We start from the raw sequence: 26,125 nt of genomic DNA, 5'->3' as shown, positions 1-26,125 counted from the left end.
ATTACATTAAATTAATACTAACATCTTACTCTTCATACTGGGAGCCATGGTTTAATGCTGAGAGCAGGGAAGTCACCTGGCTGTGCCTTTTATTAACATATCTGAATCCAACATACTGATAGTATGACCATCTACAAAAGGTTTTAATTTTATGTTCCTCAGCCTTCCCAGATTTTTTCCCCCCCACTCTCAGGCAAGATCTTTCTTGAGGCCTTGAATGTACTTGGTTAACCTTGAAGTCAGAGTTTTAAACACTATTATATATTTTGTTGCAGTTGTAATGTCTAGTGCTTACTCAAGCAAGTGCATCGCACAGTCTGGGGAACAGGATATTTCAGGGCTGTGGAGGGAGGTGGAGGGGCTTTGTGTCCTGCTGAAACATTGAACAGTCTTGTAGCAAGGCTGGATGTTTCTTGCTGTATTTCTGAAAATATTCTGTCAAATTCCTCATATTAGCTGCATGTAAGGTGTTGGAGATAAAGTGAAATATTAAAAGAATTAAAACTTTTTTCAGGGCATGTACCCTTGAGACAGGCAGGTACTGTTAATTCTGCCTGAACATCAACATAGCAAGAACATGTAACCAGTGTTTAACGCCATCTGTATGTCAGGCAATTGTGCTTTGGACTAATGAACTTAGACTGTACCATTAATCTAACATCAGTGAGCCTGGTGAGGCTGGGTTCCTGCCAAGGACCCTGCTTTTATAAAAACAGTCATTTTTAGAAAATGCATTTGTTTTTTCCACATAATAGCAAATTTAAATGGAAATCTGTATAATTGGAAAGCTTAGTTAGGAAGACTACATTAAATACAAAAAGTGAGAGACAGAAACGAAATGTGAACAGAGTAGTTAATACTTAGCAGCTGTAGTGAGATCTCTCTAAACTCTTTTCTGTTTTAATATGGATTTTGTATTCTTCTTGTCACGGTTCTATAAATGGTCACATAAATGTTGCCATTCATGGGCAGACCCTTACTTGTTCCTTGTGCCTTTATAAGCAGAGATACACAAATATTTTGATGTAGGCATATATGATCATAAATAGGGAAATAACCTGGCTTATGTTTGTGCATGTACAGTGTTTGCCTTGCACTTTAATTCATTGTGCTTCTAGGAAATGTTGGTCTTGAAAAATGTTAGTTCACCAATATAAACCTCCCTCATTTTTCCCCTCATGTTCTCATTCTTGATTGGTACTTAAAAAAAAAAAAGGAATATGTTCAAATAATTTCACAGGACTCTGAATTTTTGGCTTTGCCACAGACTTCCTGTGTACCCTTGGAAAAATGGTTTACTACACCATGTTTTGATGGGGGTCAAGAAAAATGTGGTTCTGGGAAGCAAGAAAGTATTTGATTATGTTTTCTCAAGTGAGAGGGCTCCATAATAAATCTACCAAACAAGTCAGGCACAGTAACTTGTAATGAACCCTAATTTGTAAGTACTTTTTAATGGGATGAAGTTGTCCTCACCAGCAGATCAGAGTAATTGTAAGAAACTGCACTTTGACATTTTAGAGACAACCTCAGCAGATGTTCAGGCAGCTGTCCAGGTGTCTAAAGATAATAAAAGACATTCCAACCCAATGACATCAGTAGCAAAACTTTTATTGACTTTAGCAGGCCAAGATTTTACCCTGTCAGATCTGTGCTAACTATTGTGAAGGGACAGGTCTCCACAAATGGGTAAAGATGAGAAGCAATTTTAGGGCACATCCTCTTGTATTATGTAATCTCTGCCTTTTATGTTCTCTTCAAGAACTGGTGGGAATGCATATTTGAAAATTTACCTTTACACATGTGTGTGAGAAAAACAAGGCATAAATGACATTTCCTTGACATTGTCTTGATTCTTTTTCACTGACAGGTGATACTGTGATACTTCCAGAATATTGATTTAAGTGTTGCCAATGCCAGCATCTATGTTGTCATTTTTCCTGTTTAAAGATAGATACCACTATGTTGGATATCTCTCCTCAGCTTCCAAGAACTATTGAATCTTCTCTAAGCACATCCTTTAAGTAAAAAAATAATGACCTTTGTAAATTGTTTTGAGTGTTGAGAGAACAGAGAGCATGTTCCTGTTGAATCCAGAAAAAAAAAAAAAAAAAGAGTAATTTCAGGTCAAAAGTTCTCATGTTCAGTCTTCATTGCCAATTATCTACTTAGGTGAGGGTACATTACAAAAACTAAACAATTATATGTTATTATATAATCCACATGTTTTTATTTAAGGCTGTCTTAGTAACCGAGTAACACACAATAGGGCAGATTTTTTTATTCCAGTGGATTCATACCAGTTATTTTAGCTCTCTCACGAAAATTCTCTGAATTGCCACTGACTCGAGGAGGGTTCTTGGACTTCGGGCCTTTGGACCTTCAAATTTTATGCCGATCTACATGTTTTAAAGTGGAAAACATCTTGAAGCTTATATATTGTACATCAAATCCTTGCACAATCCAAGAAACTTGAAAGGGCCTGACCTCAATTAGGGGATATAGTATTTCCTCCATTTTGTATTCCATTTCTTTTTTCTTCCAACCAACTGCTCTTAATATTCTTCTTACCCGATAAAGAAGAGAACTAACTCTGTGGTTCAGTAGAAGTATTCCAATAATAAGCAAACAAATATATATTTATTCATATATACACAGAGGCAGAAATTAAAGCTTTTTTTTTCTATTAAAACAGTGAGGATTGTGTTATTGCTACTGATAAAACATTTTGTGTTGTGCTGATTAATGTGAAGTGAAGTCAGATTCCATTTTTTATCTAGAAGTTCACATATATGAAATTCAAAATAATAAAAAACTTGTCTTTTGGAAACCAGATAGGGGGTTTTAGCCTTATTATATATACTTACCTTGTAAGGAGTCAGGTGAAGGAATGTCCAGTTATGGTTTGTACATAGCTTAATTAATTTGTGATGCCACCATAACTATATAAGAAAAACTTTTTACTGCATTTGAAGATGAACTTTATAGTGCTTTACTTTAATAATTTTGAGTATCAGAATAAAAACAAGCTTTAGGACAGCACTTTGTACTAGGAAATACTGTCTGTAGCCAGTTAGCACTTCAGTTTTATTGGAATGTGAATCTTAAGCTGCAAGAGCTGTTCAGAAATTCTGCAGTTGCTTTTCACTAAAATACATTGTAACTGCATTCACTTCAGCCCAGATTCAGGAAAATATTCTGATGTGAAAAATCATTTAGGATTTTATTTGGTCTTTATTTTAGACCTGACTGCAAACAAATAATTATCCTAATAGCTTGGTATCAAATGTCCCTGGAAAACAAATACAGCTATCAGTACAGGCTGTTTTCCAGGATAAAACATTTCAGGACCTTCCATACCTCTGGGAAAAAAACAGAACTAAGTGGAAAAAAAAATCACAAATTCAATTTAATCACCTAATTATACAAATACAAATAACTTTTTATTTGTTTTTTTTTTGTTTATTTTGTCTGCTTTGTGCATATATATATACAGACAACACATGTAAATACTGTTCAAAAGAGGATAATATTTAAACTTATGAAATAGAAAGTATTCTTAGGTGTATTTAGACTTGCATTTAAACATAAGCAGAGGCCATCTGGTGACAGAAAAAATAAGACAAATTTGATAATCTGTTCTAAAGAGCAATTTCATCTCAGTCTTCTCAATAAAAAAGTAGTGGATAAAGATTCAGAGAACTGAGCAAAAATTGCCCCACGTGGAGCCTCTCAGACTCATCCAAATCTCTTGGGTTTTCAACTGTGCTATGAAAGTCTTGAGGGAAAAGATTTTGAGCTGAGTTTTTATTTGGTGGTTTTTTTTGTTTTTCCTGCTTCCAGTTCAGACTGGAAAGTCTACAAAATTGTTCTTTATTGTGGCATTTTATCATTGATACATTATGTCTTGACTGGCAAACAGAAATAATTAGTATGAAGAAAATATATTTAAGCCTTTTCAAATGTAAAATTCCAAGAGTTTTCCAAAGACCAAACCATTTGTTTCTGGTTTGGTCTGAGATAAAGTGAAATGATTTTTGTTTCAGTTGAAGACCAGACTTTTATCGGTATAAGGCAACTCTGAGATAGATGAGTAATTGGTAGGGTTTACCTGAGTGTTTTTAGTTGTCGGCTTGCATCTTTAGGAATTTATTTAGTGTGTTTAAAGAAACCCAGTGTACCAAGAAGTGCTAGAGGCTGAAATTCTCAGTTATGTGCAAAAATTGCATTTGCCTTGTGCATTAACCTCTGCTGTTCTTAAGCCGTGTAACTTTTCATAGGCCGTAACTTTTCATAGGTCATAACTTTTCATAGGTCTCTCACTGGCATTGCCACAGGCATAAATTGCCCATGGGATGAGCTGCAGTCACAGCTCCACAGCTGCTGCCCAACATACATCAGCCCTGGCTTGAAAAAAGTCAGCACTGAGTCCCTGCCCCTGAAAGGCACAGCAGAGTCTCCTTGTCCTGCACAGTCACCAGGCGTTTTCTGCCCACAAGGAGCCGGCTGTGCCTGGCTCAGCATTTTTGCATAAACCAGCAAACAAGCACAGATTTTTAAGAGCTTCTCATTATGGCACTCCAGGATGGAGTCTCTGAGGCTGTATTCACTCAAACTTGTTTATAGTTAGTCTGGGTTTGGTTGAATTTTTAAGCAGTTTATCAGCTTGGTTTTCCTTGTATTCTGACCAGATTGTTATTTCATTTAAAACGTGATCAGTGAATCATTTAGGCTGGAAAAGACCATTAAATTCATAAAGTTCAACCATTAACCCACACTACAAGTCCACCATCAATGGTAAGAAAATATCCTATCAGTGATAAGAAAATAATAACAAGCAATGAGTAATGCATTTTATACTTGCCTGTGGAAAAGTTGTAAATCTGTACAGTTCTTTCACAAAGCAAAACATCAGCAAACTGCTGACATTACAATTCAAAATCAGACTATAAATACCATCAAACCTCCAAGTTTTTTCCTGATCCAAATATCTTACATACAGAATCCTCCAAAAAGGCTATGTCTTTATCAGCCAAGCCACTCTAAGAACCAGCAAAGAAAGAGAAAATACACAACTATATTAATTATTTGATTATCCCATTAAGCCACACACAAGATCAGACACCCCAAGGCCAAAAAAGGACTTGTAGACCTGCAGGCCAGTAAATGTCAGGTTGCTACTACTTGTAACCTATTTTAATGTGATATTTACTCTTATAACCCAGCATTTGCTGACTACAGGATATTTAATAGGGTTTTCAAGTGGAATTCAGGATATGTGATTTGTTCATCAGCAAATTCCAGGAAAATCAATACTAACTCAAAAGTGCTCGGTGAAAAGGCAACTTGAATCTTCTTCTAATGAATGTTCTTTCTTCTGTATTCTAGAAGCCATGCAAAAATTGACTAATAAAATTATGTGTGGGGGGAGGAGGGGGAATATCACCTGCACTTCCACTTTTATATGTGGAAAAGCCTAGATAATTACCTGTTTGCAAAAATACCTGTGCTGTTGTTCAGGCTCTCGTTAAAATCTCAGTAGAGGGACCTGGTGAGAGCATGATTTCATAAACTGGGAGAGGAAAATAATAAGAATAAAAAGGGCATGTGAGGGGGAAGAGAAAATACAGCCTCAGAGCCTGGTTTAGCTGAAACCACACTGTCCACAGATGGAATACGCTTGGCTGGTTTTCTCATACCATCCTAGCCAGGGAGGGAAGCAGTATTAAACCCAAACAAAAAGCTCTTCCAGGGGTATGATAAGGCTATGCCTGCTCATAACTCGTTTTTCAGTCCCCAAAGTGATCAGGGCTTAATAATGAAGACTGAAATTAAAGTCCTGAACAATGTCGACTGTGAAGTCAACTCTTTGCTCTTGATATGAGGGTGGCATTGTGCATTAGTACCTTCAGTGCTGATAAACACTCCATGAAGCTCTAGACGACAAATGAACCTAGCTTTGTTTCAGTGTTCCTGCATACACTTAGTCTGCTCTCCTCTCTGCTCTTGGACTGTGAAGAACTCAGGGATATAAAGGCAAGGTGTAAAAGTAGCTGGTAGAAAATTACCACTGATTTTCAGTGCACTTTTCCCATTTCACACTTTCCCACTTTCCCAGAAGATTTTCAGTGAGGCATCACTGAAGTGTCTATTGAAAGTATCCTCACCTTCCTTATCACTTTAAAATATCTTCTCAGTTTTGGTGTTTTCAAAATCAAATTTTTCTCCTTTTTTCTCCAGTTCTTATTTGCAATTTGCTTTCATAGACATCTATTGTATGTTAATTACTATGAATTTGAGCTTATATAAATAGATATTTTTATTGAATAGTCAGAAATTAAATAATTTACTGCCTTTTTACTGCAGTGTATCTGCAAAGTGCTTACTAGGAAGGGCCAATTAGGTTTGGTAAGTCCTTTTTCTTCCAAAACAACTCTTGTCTTGCAAAAAATTTGAAAGAACGAGTTTTTGCTTGGCGTCAAGACATCTGTATCATTTGTTTAGCACAGAAAACACGGTTGCAAAACCAATAGCTACAAAGACAGCCTAATTTTACTATGGTCCTCTTCAGCATTTGTGCTCATCAAGATATGAGGATTATATTCTCCAAATTGTGTTCAATTGTTAAGAAAATTATGTGGAACTAAAGAGTAAGGAGAAGTAGGAAAAGGTTCTGCTGCAGAATCGATTGGTAAAAGGCAAAAACGAAGGAAATGTTGAAAGACGTTTGTGTGATTATTGAGTGGGGGCACACAGAGTGAAGACAGCTCTGACATTTGATGGCTGAAGTCACAGTAAGCTATGAAGGGCTGTGAAAATGGGGAAAAATAACTTTTGAGTGATAAAAGAGAGAGGAGGAACCCCAGGACAGATCCAGAAAATATAAAGTAGAAAAATCTGAGTGTAGGAAAGTCAGAGGAAGAGAGAGAGGCCAAGAGCTAATGTGAAGGAAGGTGGGGTAGGGAAGAGAGCTGGCTCACAGGGATATGGAGAGAAAAGAGGAGAGGAGAGCCTGATGCAGTGCTCTTCTAAGACCTTCAGGATTGCCTAATTAAATCAGTGGAGTTCTGATTTGAACCAGCTGAGGGTTTGCCTAACTCCTGATTCTACCTCTTTTGTAGGAAAGACACTTGAGAGTGAGAGCTGTGTGTGCATCTATTTCACACACAAAAAAGGAAAATTTGAGTATTTCTAGAATAAATAAAGCCCACCTAAAACTTGCCAGGATCAAGGCATTTCTGTTCCCTACAATGTGTGTAGCTGAGCTTATGCTCAACCCTTACTGAGGAATTATTCCTTTGCAAAAATGTGTTGCAAGCTGTAAGGAAAAGTAATCTGATATTTCTAACAAAGTATTCAACTGTTAATTGTTCTGTACGCATCATCACATATTTACACAATGAAACAGGAATATTAAGAAAAATACTTTTTTTTATGTAACAGAAATTAAATTGAAATATACAGCTGGGCTTGTTAACAGTTTCTTAATTAAGAGGGGAAAAAGTAATTAAAACACGTTCTAGTTTCCAAATTTAACTTTCCAGAGGGTAATTCTAGTAAAAAAATATATTGTTGAGTTGTGCTTGTGCTTTGAAGCCACAGAGAGGAACAGAGTTCACATACCAAAGCAGTCAGTCCCAGCCAGTTTCTGTCTCCAGCATATCAGCTCATAAAATTCCCTGCCTTTTTGCAATACTAATTACACAGTGCATTCTTTAATTTTTAGATTTACAAGAGAAATTGGATGTTTCAGGTCAGATATTTCCACACAAAAGACCTAATTAAGAAGTGTGTATCTAGAGTCCTACACAATATATAATCTACATTTGCTGTCTCAAATGTCTTCTTGTATGTACGAGTTTTCCAAGTTTCTACTGATCCCTTGGTGTGCCAAGCCCATGTGTAGGTTCAGGGTTGTGTTCTCCCCTTGACTTTGTGCATGTAGTCCTGCACCCGCTGTGGCCGGATGGGGACTTCAACGCAATTGGTACATTTAGGCAGGAACTTCTGCCCTGAATGTGCTTTAAAGAAGGGTTTTTCCATCTGTTTGGAATACATGCTTCAGTAAATGTGATGCAGTCCCTATTTTTAGTGGCTTTTAAGGTGCAAAGTGCCTCTTCCTTCTTACTCATAGAATTTGTACATATGGAATAAGTTGGGTTATCGCAATAATTTAGATGGTCTCATGAGGTTTTTCAGAAGCATGTATCCATCCCAACCTAGTTAGATAGTCTGATGCACATATTTGGAAATCTCAATGGCCTTTGTATACCAATACCATCATGGGCTCACAAGAGATGATGTCTGGATCTGAGCATCTGCAGGAATAACATGAAGCATTGGGTGGTCCTACTTGGACTTGGACTGTAGCTTGAAAAAACTTTAGTGATGAAAGGATGAAGGTGGAGCTGTTGATGGTCTAATCTTAAGTTTTCCACAAAGTATGTATTTGTGAAAAATCAGTCTTTGATTTGAAATGGTTTAAAAGTAAAAGGCATGGCTCTTGTGGTTATGGAGATCTGCTAACACACCATTTGACATACCAAATGTTGATACATAAGACAGAATTGGGCTAGTAACATAATTTTTTGACTTACACTCTATTTGTAATTTCTTTGCAACTACAATTACATGAAAGAGCTTTAGCAGAATTTTTCAAAAGCACTCAGATTTTTTTCAGGTTGCCCCTCTGATTATTGTAGCACAAAATTCTAGCCATTACTGTATTTTCTGGATGTTCCACAACTTGCCCAGTGGCTAAGACTAAATTCTTTTTCATGATGTATTGTTTTGCTGTTCTTAGATAGCTGATTTCTTCACTTGAAAAGGATTCAGGTGCCCATCATGGCAACTTCGGAGATATTTTTCCCATCAATTGCAACCTTTTCAGTGAAGCCCAGAGACACTCTAGCTTTTCATTAGGAGACATGGACAAAAGTACCACTTCACTGAACTGCAGCCAATAAAGGGACAGAGCTTGAATTACCACAGGCAAATACTGTGTCTGCAGATGAGTGATCTTGCAGTAAGCTTAAAATTATTTTTAGTCTTCTCCTGTCAACCATCTTGGGATGGTTGGTTTAGAGTTTTCTCTAAAATATTACACTGGGTAGAGATTTAACATGACATGCCATCATACTTTATTTCAATCTGGGCCCATTTCTGGTTTCAATCACACCATTGTGTTACGTATGTGAGTAAATTTCTGGAAGTACTGGAGCTCTGACTCTGACAAGGTAGAGACTAATGCATCTTGGTAATGCTGAGATTCCAGTCCATTCTTTTACACTGTTTTTTTCATTTAAATTTTAAAAAATCAAGGAGGAGGCTGTGTCAAATTGGACAGGATTTGCTGGGTTTCGGATTTTTTTTTCCAGCAAGCCATAGGAGAAGCTAAACTGATACAGAAATGATTTGGGATCTTAAGGAACAATAAATAAACAATATGTCATCTTAATGCTCTTACATATTTTTGAAGAGAAATTATTACTAATGTGTTAGTATTAGTTCTCCTATTGCCTGATTAAGGAGTTTATAACATTATGGTGAGATGACAGGCTGCTAGTTACTTCATTCCCAGTGAAATATAGCCTGATATTCAAAACCAGAGGCCTGTGTTTGCCAGGTCTTGCTCTATAGGAGAGATCCTAATCTCAGTAAGATAAACTGCTTAAATAAAAGTTGATGAAAGAACAGTCCAAAGACTGGATTATGCTCTAACAGTTTTACAGTGCTTTGCTTTAGCACAATTCTGTGCTTGTGTCCTTAGGGAAGTCTAAACTATTCAGTGTTTACAGAATTGTATTAATCTTGATTTTTGCCAAGTTAATTTCTGTTCGGTATTTGTATATTCATTTTTATTTTGTACTGGGAAGGAATTATGGGGAAAGGGTTAAGAGCGTGCTTGCTCTTCATCTGTTTTAAATCCATAAATGTGAGCCCCTGTGCTGTTTCTAGGTTTCAGATTACACTCTGTGATTTATAGGGAAAGGCTGTTCTCCACGAGTTGAAATCCCATGTGTTTCCCCACTATTGTAAAATAACAAATCCTGGAGAATGCTTCCAGTTGCAAAAATTGCAGTTTTGAACTACATTTGTAACTGCCTTTTTTCCCTGAAGTGATGGCTTTGACAAGGGAAGTGAAGTCCCCTTGTCCTAATGCCATCTTTCACTGTTTGCAGCTCACAGAAACCGCAGCAGCACCCTCACATTTGCAGTCTTCTATCAGTTTATTTTTGGAGGCTACACCCACTAAAAAGTGCAGCTGTGAGAACACACTTCTATCACTGTGCACAAGTAACATCCAGAGCCCCTACAGAGATGGCAGGCCAGGAGCCAAGGTGACCTCACAGTCCATCAGCTCCCAGTCCCTTCTGTTACCCATGGTGAACACGAGAGCAGGGTTTGGCTTCGTGTTTTTCAGTGGATTTCTGTGACAATGGTGGGGGGTTTGGATACAGTTTGTTCTCAGAATTCAGTGCTTAGAAAGAGCTTCACAGCAGCGAGTTCCACCTTCTCCTTTTCGTTACCGAGGAGCAGGAGAATTTGCCAATCACCTCTGTAGTAAAAAAACACATGGAAAGTGTTAAGACTTCTGAAATGGTATCATCACTTAATTTGGTAATTATTTAAATATTGGTATTCACATCAATTCCTTTCAGGTATTTTTCCTGCTGTAATTCCTGTCTCTGCAACAGGAGACCTGCTTCATTTTCTCAGTCACAACCATGCAATGACTTTCATGTGCGTGGGACAGCTGAGATACTCTCTCAACTTTGCCTTGGTAGGGTAGTTGAATTTGTGAAGTTGTGTGACTCTAACCTCTTGCCTATGATTGGTTTTACAAGTAAGGGACCATGTTTTTGCATCTATTCTCTATTATTGAAAATTCACATATCACTGAGATGGGAGGAAAAAACTGAGGAGGGTTCTGGCTAAAGTCATTGTGTGAGGTTTAAGTAACGCAAGATTGCTTTGACCTTTCATGGATCCTCTATGAACTGCATCAGTAGCTGACCCAATGAAAGCTTATTTCTTTTGTCTCAAAACAAAAGGTTAAATGGGATGGCAGCAGTAGTACCACAAGATGAGTCCTAATTAAGATGTGAGATACAGCGTATGTTAAATTAGCATGTGTTTTGTAGAGTAGAAGCAAATAATTGGGAATAGAAACATATAGTTGAGAAATCTCAATGGGTTACATAATTTTGATGCTTTTACATCTCATATTCAGCGCTGGATATTTTTGTGTACAGATTGTATCTGAGGTGCATTCTGAGCAATGTAATTTAAGCCAAATAGAAACGTCAAACTCAGTCTTGAGTTTGCAGGGGCCTTGTAGTTCCCTACAATGAGCACAGCAAAAAGCTACTGTGTAGTGTGAGCAACTTCTCGAGCATAGTGAAGTAGTGTAACATCAGACAGTTAAATATTCAAAGGTTATTGTAAGTTTAATAGTCAAACAATAGAAAGGCAAGTAGCCAGGGGAAGTATGGTTATTTCTTCTTGGTGCCTCTCAGTGTAGCTCTGCATTTCCTTGTATAATTCAGAACTATAAATTAAAAGCTCAGCAAAAAAATACTATTTTTAATCTGAAAAGATGGCTTTTAACCAGAGGAGGCAAAATAATAATGCCTACGGCTTCCTGTGTGCACTGAACAAAAAGCTCTGTTGTGTTCCGAGTTCAGCTTCTTTAGAAAAGGAGTTTAATGTGTCAGACTGTATCTGTAAGAGTGCTGTACATTATTATTTACTTATCTGTGATCTCATTTGTGTCTCGCTACTTTCAAATTGCTTGGCCTTGAAACCATGTGAAAAAGCAGCAGCCCTCTAACTCAATAAGATGCAGAGAGTGAAGAGCTGAATAAAGGTTCTCTGTGATTTGATATGGACATCAATATCAATTGGTATTTGATAATGACATCACCAAAGCTGCCAAACAATACTTTGTTCTGACAAAATGGGAACTGGCTTGTATAGTTTTCCTGCTTTCTTGATGTGGCTTTTTGGTCCTGACCAAAGATAATTTTGTCTTCCTATTTTTTCCCCATGTTCTTTGTGCAGCTCTTCCTGTCCTAGTAACAGGCATGAGTTAAAATGGAATTGTGAAAATATACAGCAAAGGCAATTAAGGATGTACAAGAAATCTCTGGCTATTGCCTGCTGTCCATACAAACTACCCTTGTAAGAGTTGAGTTCTTAGCTGCCATCACTGTGGAGCAGGCCACAGAGGAAATATCTTGCTGCTACCTCTGTTTGCTCCAGCATGCCATTAGTTCTGAAAACCTATACCTGGTCTTCCTTCTAGCTTCAGCAGTTTGTCTTTGTTCTAGACATACAACATGTTGGACCATTTCCCCCAAAGAAAGTTGAACAAATTTAAGTGTGACACTCCAGAATCCTATGCTGTTCAGCTATTCTGGATCCTCTTAGGTCTAGCTGGAAAGCATTTTTTGTTTGTTTTTGTTTAAAATACTAAAATCCCCCCCAAAGGAGATGTTATTTCTTAAACTTGTCCTTCTTTGTAAGTCTGTTAAAAATCTTCAAACTAAATCAAACTGAGCCAGACTATCTGTAGAGAGAAAGAGGATGGCTATAACTACATTAAAGGATTTCTCAGTTAAACCTATTACTTTTGAGAAGGGAGAAATGAAAGCTCCTGTAGAATAAAATGTAAATCCATTAAAAGATGACTGTGGTTTTAAAATTACATATTTTAAATAAAAAAGACCAACCACATATAGTTGGGAAATTACATAGTGGGTGAAGAAGAGTACAAATATTAATTCAACTTAAACTTATTCCCCATGGGCCAATGTTCACAATTAGTAAATAATCAAATTGTTTACTGCCTGAAGGGTTCACCGAAAGACTGATTTTGACATTACTCCTGCAGAGCAATTTTTTAATTTAGAATCACTGATACTCCTATGGAAGTCAGCCCCTGCATTTCCCTAGGTTGAAAACAGAAATTACATTATAAGACATGCATTTAAGTCAAAGAAACTTTTATTTTTGAAGTAAACCCTTGAGACATACTGTTCTATAAAAATTATTCATCAAATGTCTTCATAGAAATAATTAGCTATTGTTGTTGAATTATTCAGTGCTTAGATGAACAAATTCATTTGATGAAATCTTACCCATTCATAACTAATTTACAAGCATGAACAGGAGTTCAGCTGATGTAGATCTTTCATAAACAGATTGTTTGCCAGTAATTACTAAAATGCCTTTGAATGCTGAGACCAAAGAAATTTTTTAAAGCTATCTTACCTTCTATTTGTGATTCTTCTTGTTCTATGTGTATCTATTATTTCTGTAGCTCTATTGCGTTTAAACCTGTGAAGACACCAGAAGTGATAACCATGGGGGGACAAATTTGATTTGTCACGAGTTTCTAACTTTGTTTACACTGAAAATGTTATGGGAGCATTTAGTAAATTCCAGTACCTGAAGGGAGCCTACAGGAAAGACAGAGACTGTTTATAGGGGCAAGTAATGACAGAACAAGTGCAAATGGTTTCAGACTAAGAGAGTGGGTTCAGATGAAGTACCAGGAAGAAATTCTTTTCTGTGAGGGTGATGAGGCACTGGAGTAGGTTGTCCACAGAAGTTGTGGATGTCCCATCCCTGGAAGTGATCATGGTCAGGTTGGAAGGAGCTCTGAGCCATCTGGTCTAGAGGAAGGTGTCCCTGTCCACAGCAGGGGGGTTGTAATGAGACAATCTTTAAGGTCCCTTATAACCCAAGCCATTCTGTGGTCCTGTGTAAACTCAGCCCATTTAATTAAACTTCAGATGTGTAACTGTTTTGCTCTTCAAATGCCATCATACTTTTCTAACATTTCTGAGCAGCTTTTACTGGTTTATCCTTAAGATAATTTTTGCAAAACATTTATGGGCCAGGCTATTTGTAGACAGCCCTCACTAAACTGATCATAATGATGGCAAAAAAACACTTGCTAAACTAGGAACAAATGAAAGGAGAAACTGGGTAGTCTGTGATATTGGAAATAATCAGTGATTCTGATTTTATCCCTGGGTATGGTGATCAAGTATTTCCTGTTTCAGAATCCACAGCATCTCTTCCAATTTTCAGCATCTAAAATGCAGCTCAGTGCAGAGAGATTTCCATCAACTGGGAGTAGGCAGGGAATGACAGAATAAGCTTGAGCCACAGCAAATTCTATACCTAAAATGCCTGGAGGACTAAGGATGGAAGATTTCATTAGACTTAAATGCACTAATGAAATGGATTAATGTTGTTACTCTGAATCTCTTCCACCAGACTCTGTGACAAAGAATGTTTTTCAGGGCCTGAATGGAAAAAAATACTTCATCTCACATGCAAAACATATGATTGAAAACTGATGCATTAAAGATAAAGCTCAAATCTAAATAATGATTACTGCCAAAAGCTTCAGGCCAACCAACTTCAGTCTTCTTTCTTAATACTTTACCCTGTCCCAAGTCAGAAATTTAAGATGACTGCGGAGAATTTAAATAGGTTTTAAAAACTGAGCCTGACTTCAAATCAGTATTAGGTTTACTGAGAAATGGGCATTTTGTAAAAGATGTTATAAATCTGTAGCTCTCTCCAACTGCATTTTCGTTCCTGTTGGACTCATTCTGAACAGACAGCATTGACCTTTAGGCTCTGATAATATCAGCGTCCGTGTGTGTTGGGAGGTCTGTGCCAGACATCACAGTCCTCATAATGAAATGTTCTGCACATGAACAAAAAGGCAAGTGTTATAAATAGGAAATCAGCACCACCTTTCCTCTGCCCTGTTGCTTTAATATTTCTGTTAACACTAAACCAATATGTAGAACACCTTCCTGAGATGAAAAGGGGAACAAACTTCTAATGGAATTACTAAGGGTTTGATATAAACTTTAGCAGCTTTGTAAGGGCAATTAATATTTCTAATTAATAATTGCTTTTCCTTTATGATTCTTTATCAAAATTAATCTATTTCAGAAAGGGGAATAATCTTGTAAAGCTTAATTTTAAAGAAGTGTTTTATTTGTCTTGAATCATAGAGCAACTGAACCATGCACCTGCTTAGCTCCGAATGATAAAGCCACACAGTTTTGGCAACTAAAAAGTTTTAGCCTTCATCCCAGAGCATTCTTCTGGGGTGACCCTGCATGTCCTCTGACAGGAGGAAGGCAGGTGGGTCCTGACTGAACAGTGGCATTGCCAGTGAGTGTGGGACTGGGGAATGAGCCACAACTTCGGAAACCTGCTGAGGCTTTGGCTGATTGTGTTGGGGAAAGTGAACGATATGAAGTCAAATGAACAAAAGTCTGAATTGCAACAGTTCAGAGCATTTATTAATGTATAATAACTTTCCAACCAAATGGGAATGTCAGTTAAGTTACATAAAGTATTTCATCAAGCTTGTTTTCCAGTTTAAGTGAAATTCCTGTTCAGATTTCTAATGGACTGATGTTGAGATCAGATTTCCTCCAAGTGACTGGTTGTAGGTTAAGTATCTTAACAACTAAAGAAGGCAGGAAAAACTAAGGATTTCTAGTCATTTAATTCTGCCAGGCTTTCTTTTTTAATGTGGGTGCTCAATCCATTGCATTTTGTTACCAGGTTTTTTCATCCTCATTTCTTATGCTTTGAAGAGTGCCTGAATCCACAACAGGTTGTTTTTCAGTGCATGCACAAAGCAGTTCTAGTTTATACCTGCAAATAATGTAGGTTTGTATGAATCTATTTGCCCTATTACAACCGGGATGGTCTTCTGTTGTTGAATTTCTACATCCTTCTTCATCCTTCTGGATTCCTAAGGGTTATAACAGTGTTGTAGATTCCTTGGTGGCTTCAGGACCTAATTCTGTGAGTTTGAATCCATGAGAAATGTCACATAGCATGTGCTGTATTCAAGGTGATCTTGATGTCCTCTTCATATTGCGAAAGGAAATTACTGGTAGCCAGTGAAAGCTATTGGCAGTTTTTCTTCGGAAGTGTGCAGGCTGAGAAGTTATCCAGTTATCAGAAGTAATACCTTTAGTTTGATTTTAAAGGCATTCTGTGTATATTACTTTTTAAGGTAACATGCTGCTGGTTGTTAGAATCAGTCAAACAGTGTTTGGCAAGTTCCTTCAGATGTCAGTTATGGTGTTAATGGGTATGGTGATGATGAGGCTCAAAGCCTGATGAATGCTTAGGGGAGGAAAATAGCTTTGTTGCCAAAAGAGCAAAAGGCCTGCTGACCCTGCTGCTAATGCATTTATCCAACAAGCTTTCCCCCAAAGTCAGGCAAAACTAAACATCTGAAAATGAGGGACTGCAGTTGCGTGAGAGCTTTGCTCACACAGCTCACTGCAGCAGAAAGGCACTCTGGAGGTGCCCAGCAGTCCCTGAAGACCCTTTCTAGGCTGCCATCAGAGACCCACTGTGCACAGCAGTGCCTCTCCGAAGGGTAGGGGAGGGACAAAGCAGCAAGGAGAGGTGCTGTGCTCTGGCAGAACGCTCAGGTGAGGTCATTTCCAGCCACACTCCTAAAAAAACCCAGATATTCATAGAGGTGGGCACCGTGAAATGTTGAGCACCTTTCTGATGTCTGAGCGTGCTCCCTGTGCCCAGAGGCTGCAGAGAGCCCCTCTGTAACCAAAATTCAGAGATGTCACAAGTGGCTGAACAAACAAATATCACCAGTTAATGGTTAAGCTCTCAATTTACTAAAGCATTTGTTACCAGTGTGCCAAAGAGATCAAACAACCGTGAATCACAGCCTTGGCTACTAATTAAATCCTTTATTCCCTTCTCTCATCGCAGAAGCATTTTATCTTGGGGAATCAGGACAGCCTGTTGTGCAGAATTGCATTTTACAGCATAAGCAGAAACAAGCTTACTGTAAGGCTTCCTACTGGAGCTGGAAATGGGAAGGATTAAAAGGAGAATATTAACTTTTCCTCCTGGCATGATAGTTCATGTTAGCACTGAAAAATGATTGATGGTGAATAGCTGCATTGGAAAATCATTTTGGTCATGTAGCTTTGTTATTTCACTGAATGGCAAATACCATTTTTATTATCTGCCTGCCTTGCTTATAGATGGGACTTGTCCTCTAGATAGAGAATGAGGGATTTGGTGTGCTCTACTGGTGACTGGCTGTCCCAAAGAAAAATGTTTTACTCAGAAAAAATGGACTGTGAAGAACACCCCAGAGGAAATGAGGCATAAACCAAAATACTACAAACAGTTTTAAGGCAATTAAAATATATTTCTATTTGTCAAAAGATGTTTTTGTGTGCTTTTATGTATAGGATGTATAGCTGCATGATATCATACCTTTGATATTTACTAGAAAATTAAACAGTGTTTACCTTTTTGGCTCCCATCTCTGTGAAGCAGAACTTAAAAGCACAAACACTTTATTTCCTTTGGGTTTGGGGGAAGTCATCCAAGTCCTTAGCAGCAGAATGATGCAGCACAGGCTCACAGAACAGGGGTGCCCTGAACCAGCATTAGGCTAACTCGGTCCACTGGGAACTGATCCAAACACACAGCCATTCCAGGCAGGAGGAGCAAATTTTCATTTTTGTAACTTGAACCGTGATGTTGCAGTCAGATCTGTGGGAGCAGGGGCCTGGAGAGAGTGTCTCTAAGATACCTCAGGAAGGTGTTAAGAGGGAAAAAGCTTCCTGTGCAGATCTAACTGCAGGTTTGGTGCATAATTATTGAGGTACAGATGATCTATATAAATACACTTAGGGGTAGCCATCTGTAGACCTGCAGTGAAAAGCTGTATGGTATTAGCTTGAAAAGCAATGAATTTAAGCTATTTCTGGAGAAAGTAATCTTTTCTGTCATTGCTAAATCAGAACAATTTCTATAACAGAAAGAACCCACCTGAGAGGCAATAGCTAGAAGTAGGAAATTACGGCTTTTTTTTTTTTTTGGTTCTGCTTTTGATTTTCTTACTAAAAAGTGTGAGTTTTCAGAAGGGGAACACCCCAGGTACACCTCTTCAGAGGACAGACATCCACCACTTGCATGTGCAGAACTTTTATTTATTGGGGGAGATCTATCCTGAGGAAACACCTGAATACTCACAAAAATTCCAGGTTATATTTAGCTGCAGAGGCTTGGGTGATACCATACTGTAACATACTAAAGACCCAAACTTGCACAAACTTTTATATAACTTAAAATAGTTCTTTTATAGAACTTATATGACTTCTCCATCCCTTAGTGAGTATGAATGCTGTCATGCTCAGTATGGAAAGAAAGCATTGCATGGTGACATCTGAATATGCCATTCTATCTGTATTACTAATAGTAAGTCTATAAAGATAGAACATCTGGAACACCTAACTGCTTTTGCAGCTGTTCCCCAAAGCCATCACTAGAAGTGTGTTTGGGATGAGAGTTAGAAACACTAGATGTTCATGCAGTTAAAAAGGAAATAAAGATGGTGCTGTAATGTCATTCAAGTACGTCTTGGTAAGAGTAATAGAATGAACAGTCTGAATAATTGGCTTAATGTTTGATATAATATTTTAATGTTAAGAAGAAAATGCTTCTTTTTTGGAAGCTTTGAAAAACTTGAAATAACTGTTGGTTTTAAGGCACTGTTTGAAAAATCATGTCAGGTTCTATGAAAGTCTGTAATTTAAAAGCACAATGAGCAACTTATTTTCTCTATTCTGTTGTCAGGTCATATGCATATGCACAAAGGGGGGCATATATTTTTTAAAGACCCGTCAGATTATTTTGTCATTATATTAAGCTACAGTTCCATTTGGCGATAAATATGTATGTAGATGTTATATCCAGCAACTTCTAGATTATTTGGATTGTTTGTTTAGCAGTCAGCAAATCAAAGATCTTTCAAGTGTTTTTTATTTTAATAATTCTTTGTGGAAAAAAATCATCTAAGTGAAGAAACATATTGTATAGAAATTGCGGGGTGAACACCTCCAAAAACCCAAACAAACCAAAAAAATCCTAAAAACAGGAGTGACTGTATAAAAGCTGTTCATGGCTGGATATGCAAGAACTTGAGATTTGGGGTTTTTTTTGTGGAAATGAAACTGGGAGGGATGCATGGAGGTCTGCTTAGACACAGAAAGAGGTTGTGTGGACACCTCTTTTGGCTGTGACATGGTGTGCAAACCTAGCACGGGTCAGATAAAACCCTGGATTTTCAGAGCCTTCTTGAAAGGTGAGGAAGGTCAGCAGAACAGTGTGTTGTGCTGCCAAGCTGGATCACAGCTACTTACATTGCACATTGATGTTTTGGGGAAGGGTTTTCTGCAGCCTGCTGTATTTCTTGTCTGGATGGAGATGCTCTTTCTCCCCTGACCCTCCTTGTTTTTCCCACAGGCTGCGGGAACACCACCGCGCTGCCATCAAGGTGATTCGGAGGATGCAGTATTTTGTGGCAAAAAAAAAGTTCCAGGTGAGTCGTGAATAGAAAACTCCTTTTCTAAATAAACCCTTTTATTTTCCTGATTCATTGTCTCTTTTAGAAACTTAAGAGAGGCTAACACAATTCATTTCAGTAACGGTGATCTACACCCACTATTCTCTCCCTCCTTCAATAGGGTGGTTGTTTCGCAGCAGGTTAGTCAACTATGGATGCACTGGAAATAGGCTAAACTCCTGAAATGCAGTCTGAATTAAAATGTTATTTTCTGCTAATGGACTTGACCCTTAGCCCTCTGTTATCGCTGTCTCTTTCTGGCAGTGCAAACATTCTCGTATGTCTCCATTAATTCTGAGCTGTGTGCTGCTTTCATGCCCAGTCAGTAGGATTAGAGATTAAAATACTACCTCAGCCTTGTTTCTGTCTCTTACTCAATGATAATGAAGTCCTGATAAGAAACCAAGGTGGAAATTTGTTAGTGTATTGGAGGGTTTCTCATTTCTTCTCCTTTCTCCCCTCTGCATAGTAGAAGACCTCCTTCCCAGTTAGTGTGATACTGATGCTCTTTCTTCCTCTGGCCCTCACTGATACATTTCCCATGTGCCACTTTACTTGCTGTGGTCTTGTGATGTCATAAGCATTTAACAGTAGCTAATTAACCTTGTTTCCTGGTCTGAATAAAAATTTCAGACTGCAAACATTCTAAAAATCTGTTTCATTAATCCAGTAAAAACACATGTCAAGAGCCTTCAGCTTGATTTAAACCAGGTGAATGTATATGTAGGTAATAAATCTATTACCTTGCTTAAAATCAATCAATAAGGGATAATCTCTAGAGAGCAGGCTTCACAACTGAAAATGCAAAGGATGAGAGTGGCTTAACTGCCTACATCTATTTTCATATACAACCTAGCTATTCCTGCTTCCAATAAACTAAAAAGCTATCCCACCTTTAATCTAGACCCTCCAAAAAGGTGGAGTGTGTTTTCTCCTTCATATTTGAAGACTACAAAATTTAAGATCAAAAAGATCATGATGATGATGACTAGCAGTCCAATATATATGTGTGTAAGGCAAAGTTTGCTGCTGTTACAATCCCACAATTCTGATTTCCTTGTAAAATTCAGAAGAATTTCCTGAATTCTTTCGCAAATTTCTACTTTGAATATTTTAATTTTTACTAATGAGCTAATTTATGGCTAAAGTTGTCAGAAAATTTAGTTATGTATAGTGTATTCAGATCAGTATCGTTTAGGCTGAAATGTCCCATGTCCAGAGTTTTCTTGAAGAGAGGGCTTTCAAAAAGTTTCTGCTAGGCCATTTCACCTTTTATTATCATTATTAGACTAAAATTAAGAGAGACATAGTCTCAACTACTTGAAGATAATATTTATAGTCGTTTTGTTGAGAAATTTCTTAGCACTTGCTGGTCGGCACTTGAAATTGGGCAAGGGATATGGCCTAGTCCAGTGATGTGTCTGCTGCTGTTGTGTGAATAATTGCCTGAATGTGGTCAATTCCATTAAAATCTAATTTATTTTCATTCTAAAACTTGATTGTGATCCTTTGCTCTGCGGTAATTACTGAATCATTGCTCTCATAAATTTAGATCATAAAATATTTGCCATGGTATTAACTACACTGCTTAGTAACAAGAAATCCACATATTGTAGATCTACCTCCCAAGTGGTATTTGTCAGAAACAGATTTTGAAAATGCCTGAGCACTGTGTGTAACGTTATCCACCTGGCAAATAAACGAGACTCCCCTGCGGCAGATGATTTGATAGAAGCTGAAAAAGCATTTGACTGAATAGAATGGGACTATTCAGTTCATACTTAAAACTTGTTTGTGCTCAGTATCTCAGTTGCTAATCTGGCTTCTCAGTTGTACTCTCACTTTTGCATCTGCAAAAGGCTCAGTCCCGGCCATCTACAAAATCCCTGGACAGGGTTGTCTCCCATCTCTGCTCAGCAGTCTTCGTTCTTCCTGAAGGATCCATATTAGCTGCTACTAAAGAACTAAAAATGTCATTTGCCTGACGTGGGGTGGATCTTCGGTCCCTACTCCTGTGTACAAGTGATAGGCTGTTGTTTCTTCAGAAGCAGAATCCCCAGTAGGAAAGTAGGGGAATATCTGATACTTCTCCATAATTTCTGAATATAAGGTCACGATCAAGCTTAGAAATTTGGAGAGCACCAAAGGCACAGTTTTCCAAAGCACTCAAGTAAATTGATGCACGAAGTCACCTTGAAATTCAAGCCCCAAGATGATTTTGAAAATCTCTCCTGTAATTAAGCGATAACCACTGTCATTATTCTTTCATCAAAAGTTGTAAATCTGTTCTATGCATATAAAATAATCATAATAAATTAAATTGTTTTAGCATGTGCCAAGTAATGACTGTACTGTTCCTAATAAGCAGACTAATGTAATGTCCAAAAATAAGGTAAAGCAGAAAGATGCATTTTAAAAATATATCTTTCAGCATTTTAGAGGTCTGTACAGCTGGTTTTCAGTAGGTGTTTTCTTTCTAAGCTTTACAATTATGTAAAAAATAAGTTCCAAAACAAGAAAATTCAGATATTTTCTTCCTGTAACTGTTGAAACAACCCACAACAAACTCACAACCCAATTTCATCGGAAGTCCATTGGGCAATTCATGCTTAAAATTAGCTGCAACACTAAGGAAGGCCAGCACTTTAAAGGAGTATTTTTTAGAGATGCCTCTGAACCTTTTAGTAGGACAGCATAGGAAGAAGGAGAGGAAGAGGAAAGTTTTGCAAAATAGGTCCCAGCATGAACCCAGCATGGTTCTTAAACTATACCAGCTGGTTGCAGGACACACCTGTAGGCCTAAATTTGACTAGATATATTTTTTAAAGGGCTCAGTTAATAATGGGGGATGATGGCATCAGAAGGACAAAAGCCACTCAGAAAGCAAAGCCTTCCTGTTTAAATCTCAATAAATAAATACAACAAATAAAGAAAATATAAACAGGCATACAAAGATGTTCAAAGGACATGAAAAGCAAGTCTTTGTGAAGTATCATTTCCTCTAAAAGAAGGAGAGAAATTTAGGCTGTATTTAAAGTCAAGGTTTAAATATAGTCCTTAGGAGGATGCCCATGTATAACCCATGAACCCAGCATAATATTATAAAGAATTAATACCTTTTTTATGGATGTGTTTATGTTCTCGTAAAGTCTGTAGGACTGTTTCAAATTCTATACAAATGATCACATTCTACACAAGTCCCGTGCATCAGTGAAGATTAATGACTTACAGTTAAGGAGGGATTTTATTGATTATAGGGAAAGCAGACTTAGAAATGAATGCTTTTCTAGGCTTTGTTCACCCTACCTACCAAAAATTAATTTTATATATTAGTTGTAAAGCATATTTTTTTTGACACTATCTAATATTACAAATGAATTTTGGAAAAAAATTTACCATACTCAGTTAACCTATTTGCCTAATTTATGAGTAAATAACCTTTGTTTTCCAATTATGAATGTTTCTAGAAGTCTTAAAACTAATGTACATAGATGCAACTGTGATATCCATCACAGATACAGAGACCAGGAACTGGTTCTGATTTCCCATTTTCATTTTGAAAACTTTTTACATTTTCTTTCCATGTAAATTCTTCCAAATGAGTAAATTAATTTCCTTCTAAAATAGCTTTTTAACTTGTGGTATGATTTTTACCATGGCAAATATTCTATACATAGCATAAATTAAAAATACAGGTTGCAGTTCTACCGATGACATAACTGTTGCCTGACTTGTTACAATTTCCCTGGAAAATCTTACATTTATAGTCTTGTAGTTCATCATACTATGCGATTCATATGAATTGTGTGTGTAATCTTTTCTAATCTCCATACTGGACTGTACTAAACTGTGTATTTCAGCGTCCTGTGCTTCACAGAGTGTTTTGCCCATTTTATTTGATGTTACCTGGCTGCATTTCCCAGAAATTCCCCTTTCCTGGATTCCCCTTTCCCAGGTCTGCCTCCCTGCCCATGCAGTTACTAGGGAACAACAACAGCCACAGCCAGTGGTGCACATTTAATGTTTGGCATTGGATTTTGTGCCTTTTAAAAACTGTCATTTATGATGGAGGAAATTCTAAGGCATTTAAAAAGAATTTTGCCATGAGTTTTGCTTAATTAGCAGAGGACCAAAAGTAAGGAAGAGAAGCAGTTAAGAAGGCTGTGGGACTGGCTTCTACTTTTGTCTATTCCATACTCATCTGTTGCCTGCTGCAGGTTTTTTATATGGTCAACAGCAAGAGTATTTTCTTGTAGAAGATCAGCTTTCAATATGAAGCAGTTACAGAAAAATCAGTACTGACTTAAATACTCAGACTTACTCAGAAGTTTAGCCTCATTCTTAAAATATATTTACTCCAGGTTTTCAATTCTTGTTTTAAAGAGAGAGAAACAGCCCTGTAAATGTAAAACAGGCAGGGAAATACTTACACTATTGTCAGACTCCTGTGTCAGAGGATGAGGATGGCAGGAGAAACCTCTACATCTTTCATCTTTATTCTTACTGAACACCTTTTCTGAACCTGCAGTTTTCAAACTTGCAGATTTCTATTTTGCTTATTTATAGTACAAAAAGAATCCAAGAATTTTTTTTTTGTTAATATTATCATGTTTACAGTGCTAGTCCATGGAAAGATTTACAGGCTTATGCCATGGCAGAATCATATTTCTTTCTTTGTGGATGTTAGTTATGATTTATGTGTGTGTAAGCAGTTGGGATGCTTGGGAAATCTTCTGTGCTCCTTGATTAGATTGAAGCAATTCCCAGTCCTGCTTAGCCTCCCACTAGAGAGGACCTCACATTCACCCAAGGCTTGCAGTTGACATGGGGAATCTGGGACACTGAAATACAGTTTGTTTGGTGAAGTGATGTTACTAAAGGAATCATTCCTGAAATGTGGGAGCTGCTTCCCAGGCAGGTGCAGGGGACTGCATGAAGATACCACAGTCTCCACAGCTTGTTTTTGTATAGTATCCCATTTTCCATTGGCTTAGGAAAAAAACAGTATTTATAGCATGGAGTTGAGGAAATCCTGAAGTTTGGGAAATAAGATAAAGCAGAGCAGAGACATCGGCTTTTGAAGTACAGGTGACAAAATACTTCTGAGACTTCAAAAGGGATCCAAATTCTGGTATCTTAGAAGCTACCACTGAAAATTCTTTTCCTTGTTCTCAAACAATGCGAGAAAAGAGAAGTTGTAACTCAGTGTTACCAAGGTGTTTACAAAACCTTGAAAATTATCTGCAGAGTTTCTATAAACAGGATAACAAATGAGTCAGAAATCATAGAAAAATTTGGGTTGGGAGGGACCTTCAAAGGTCATCTAGTGCAAACCCTCTGCCATGAGCAAGGACATCTTCACACAGTCAGGTTGTTCAGGGTCCCTCCCAACCTGACCTTGGATTTTTCCAGGGACAGGGCATCCAAAATTTCTCTGGGCAACCCATTTAAGTGTCTCACTACCCTCACACTTAAGAATTTCTTCCTAATAGCTAATCTAAACCTGCCCTCTTTCAGCTTGAAGCCATTTTCCCCTTGTCCTATCACTACAGGCCCTTGTAAAAATCTGTCCCCATCTTTTTTAAAAGTATTTTTTCAAATACTGAAAGGCTCCAATGAGGTGTCCCTGGAACCTTTGCTTCTTTAGGTTGAGCAACACAACTCTCTCACTCTGTCTATAGCAGAAGTGCTCCAGCTCTCTGATTATCTTTGTGGCCTCCTTTGGACTTGTTCTAACAGGTCCATGTCTTTCCTGTGCTGGGAACACCAGTTCTGGCGCTGATAGGACTCTAGATTCTAGATGTCGGATTAAGATACCTTTAATTTGTTGCTACCCTTCAACATGTTCATTAACTTGCTTCCCAGTTAGTCTTGGTGTCTTACAGGTAAATACTATTGCATTTATCTTGATACTAGTGCCTCTGTACTACACAAAAGCTGTTTCATGAATAGTAGGTCAGATGAATTCTTTCCCATGTAAGTAAGTTACAAACACAGGCCATTTCTTGCACCAGTGTTTCCTAGCAGTTTTGAAAACTTAACCAGTCTTTCTGGAAGAGGAAATCAGTCCTGCACCTTCATCTAGGACTGTGTTTTAACTTCCCATGGTGAGGCCTGAACTGTGAGCCCCAGGTGCTGACTGAGAACAGGGGTTTGTGCATGTGCAAGACCCAATATTTGTCAGTGGCCAAGGAGTATGAACCTTGTTTCCAGAAGAAACTAGAGTGTGCACCAGCTTCTGAACAAAGTGCCAGATAAACTTTTTTTGGCTCCAAGTCCTTTTGAACTCCAGTTTGATGGATTATCTCTTGGAAGGCATACAGACCTGCAGTAACAAAAAGGTGGATGAAATGAGAACTGTCAGAATTATTCCACCAAAAATGTGTGATCATGGCAACAATCAAAATAACTCACATATTTACACAGTGCTAAAAGAACTTACTGTTTACTCTTCATAAACATCTACATTGCCACAGACCTTTTGTCCATTCTTGTCACTTAAGGGCACATTTTTTGTCTCTTACAGCAAGCCAGAAAGCCCTACGATGTCCGAGATGTTATTGAGCAGTACTCTCAGGGCCACCTCAACCTGATGGTGCGAATCAAGGAGCTGCAGAGGAGGTATGTCAATGAAGCCCCCCATGAACAGCAGCAAGAGGATGTTTGTAAATTAGGGGC

At 37.8% G+C, this 26,125-nt stretch overlaps 1 protein-coding gene across 1 annotated transcript in view; it reads left to right on the top strand.

Moving 5' to 3' along the window:
- Positions 1–26,125, top strand: part of KCNQ1 (potassium voltage-gated channel subfamily Q member 1) — a 330,598-nt gene that overhangs the window by 201,296 nt on the left and 103,177 nt on the right. Inside the window, exons 15-16 of the mRNA XM_031062124.1 lie at positions 19,348–19,423; positions 25,974–26,068. Coding sequence (XP_030917984.1) covers positions 19,348–19,423; positions 25,974–26,068 — 171 coding nt within the window. The remainder of the gene's footprint in view (positions 1–19,347; positions 19,424–25,973; positions 26,069–26,125) is intronic.

This window comes from Geospiza fortis, unplaced genomic scaffold, assembly GCF_000277835.1.
Source record: "Geospiza fortis unplaced genomic scaffold, GeoFor_1.0 scaffold524, whole genome shotgun sequence".
Classification (NCBI taxonomy): Eukaryota; Metazoa; Chordata; class Aves; order Passeriformes; family Thraupidae; genus Geospiza; species Geospiza fortis.
The sequence above is the reverse complement of the archived record's forward strand: the minus strand, read 5'-3'. Positions and strand labels throughout refer to the sequence as shown.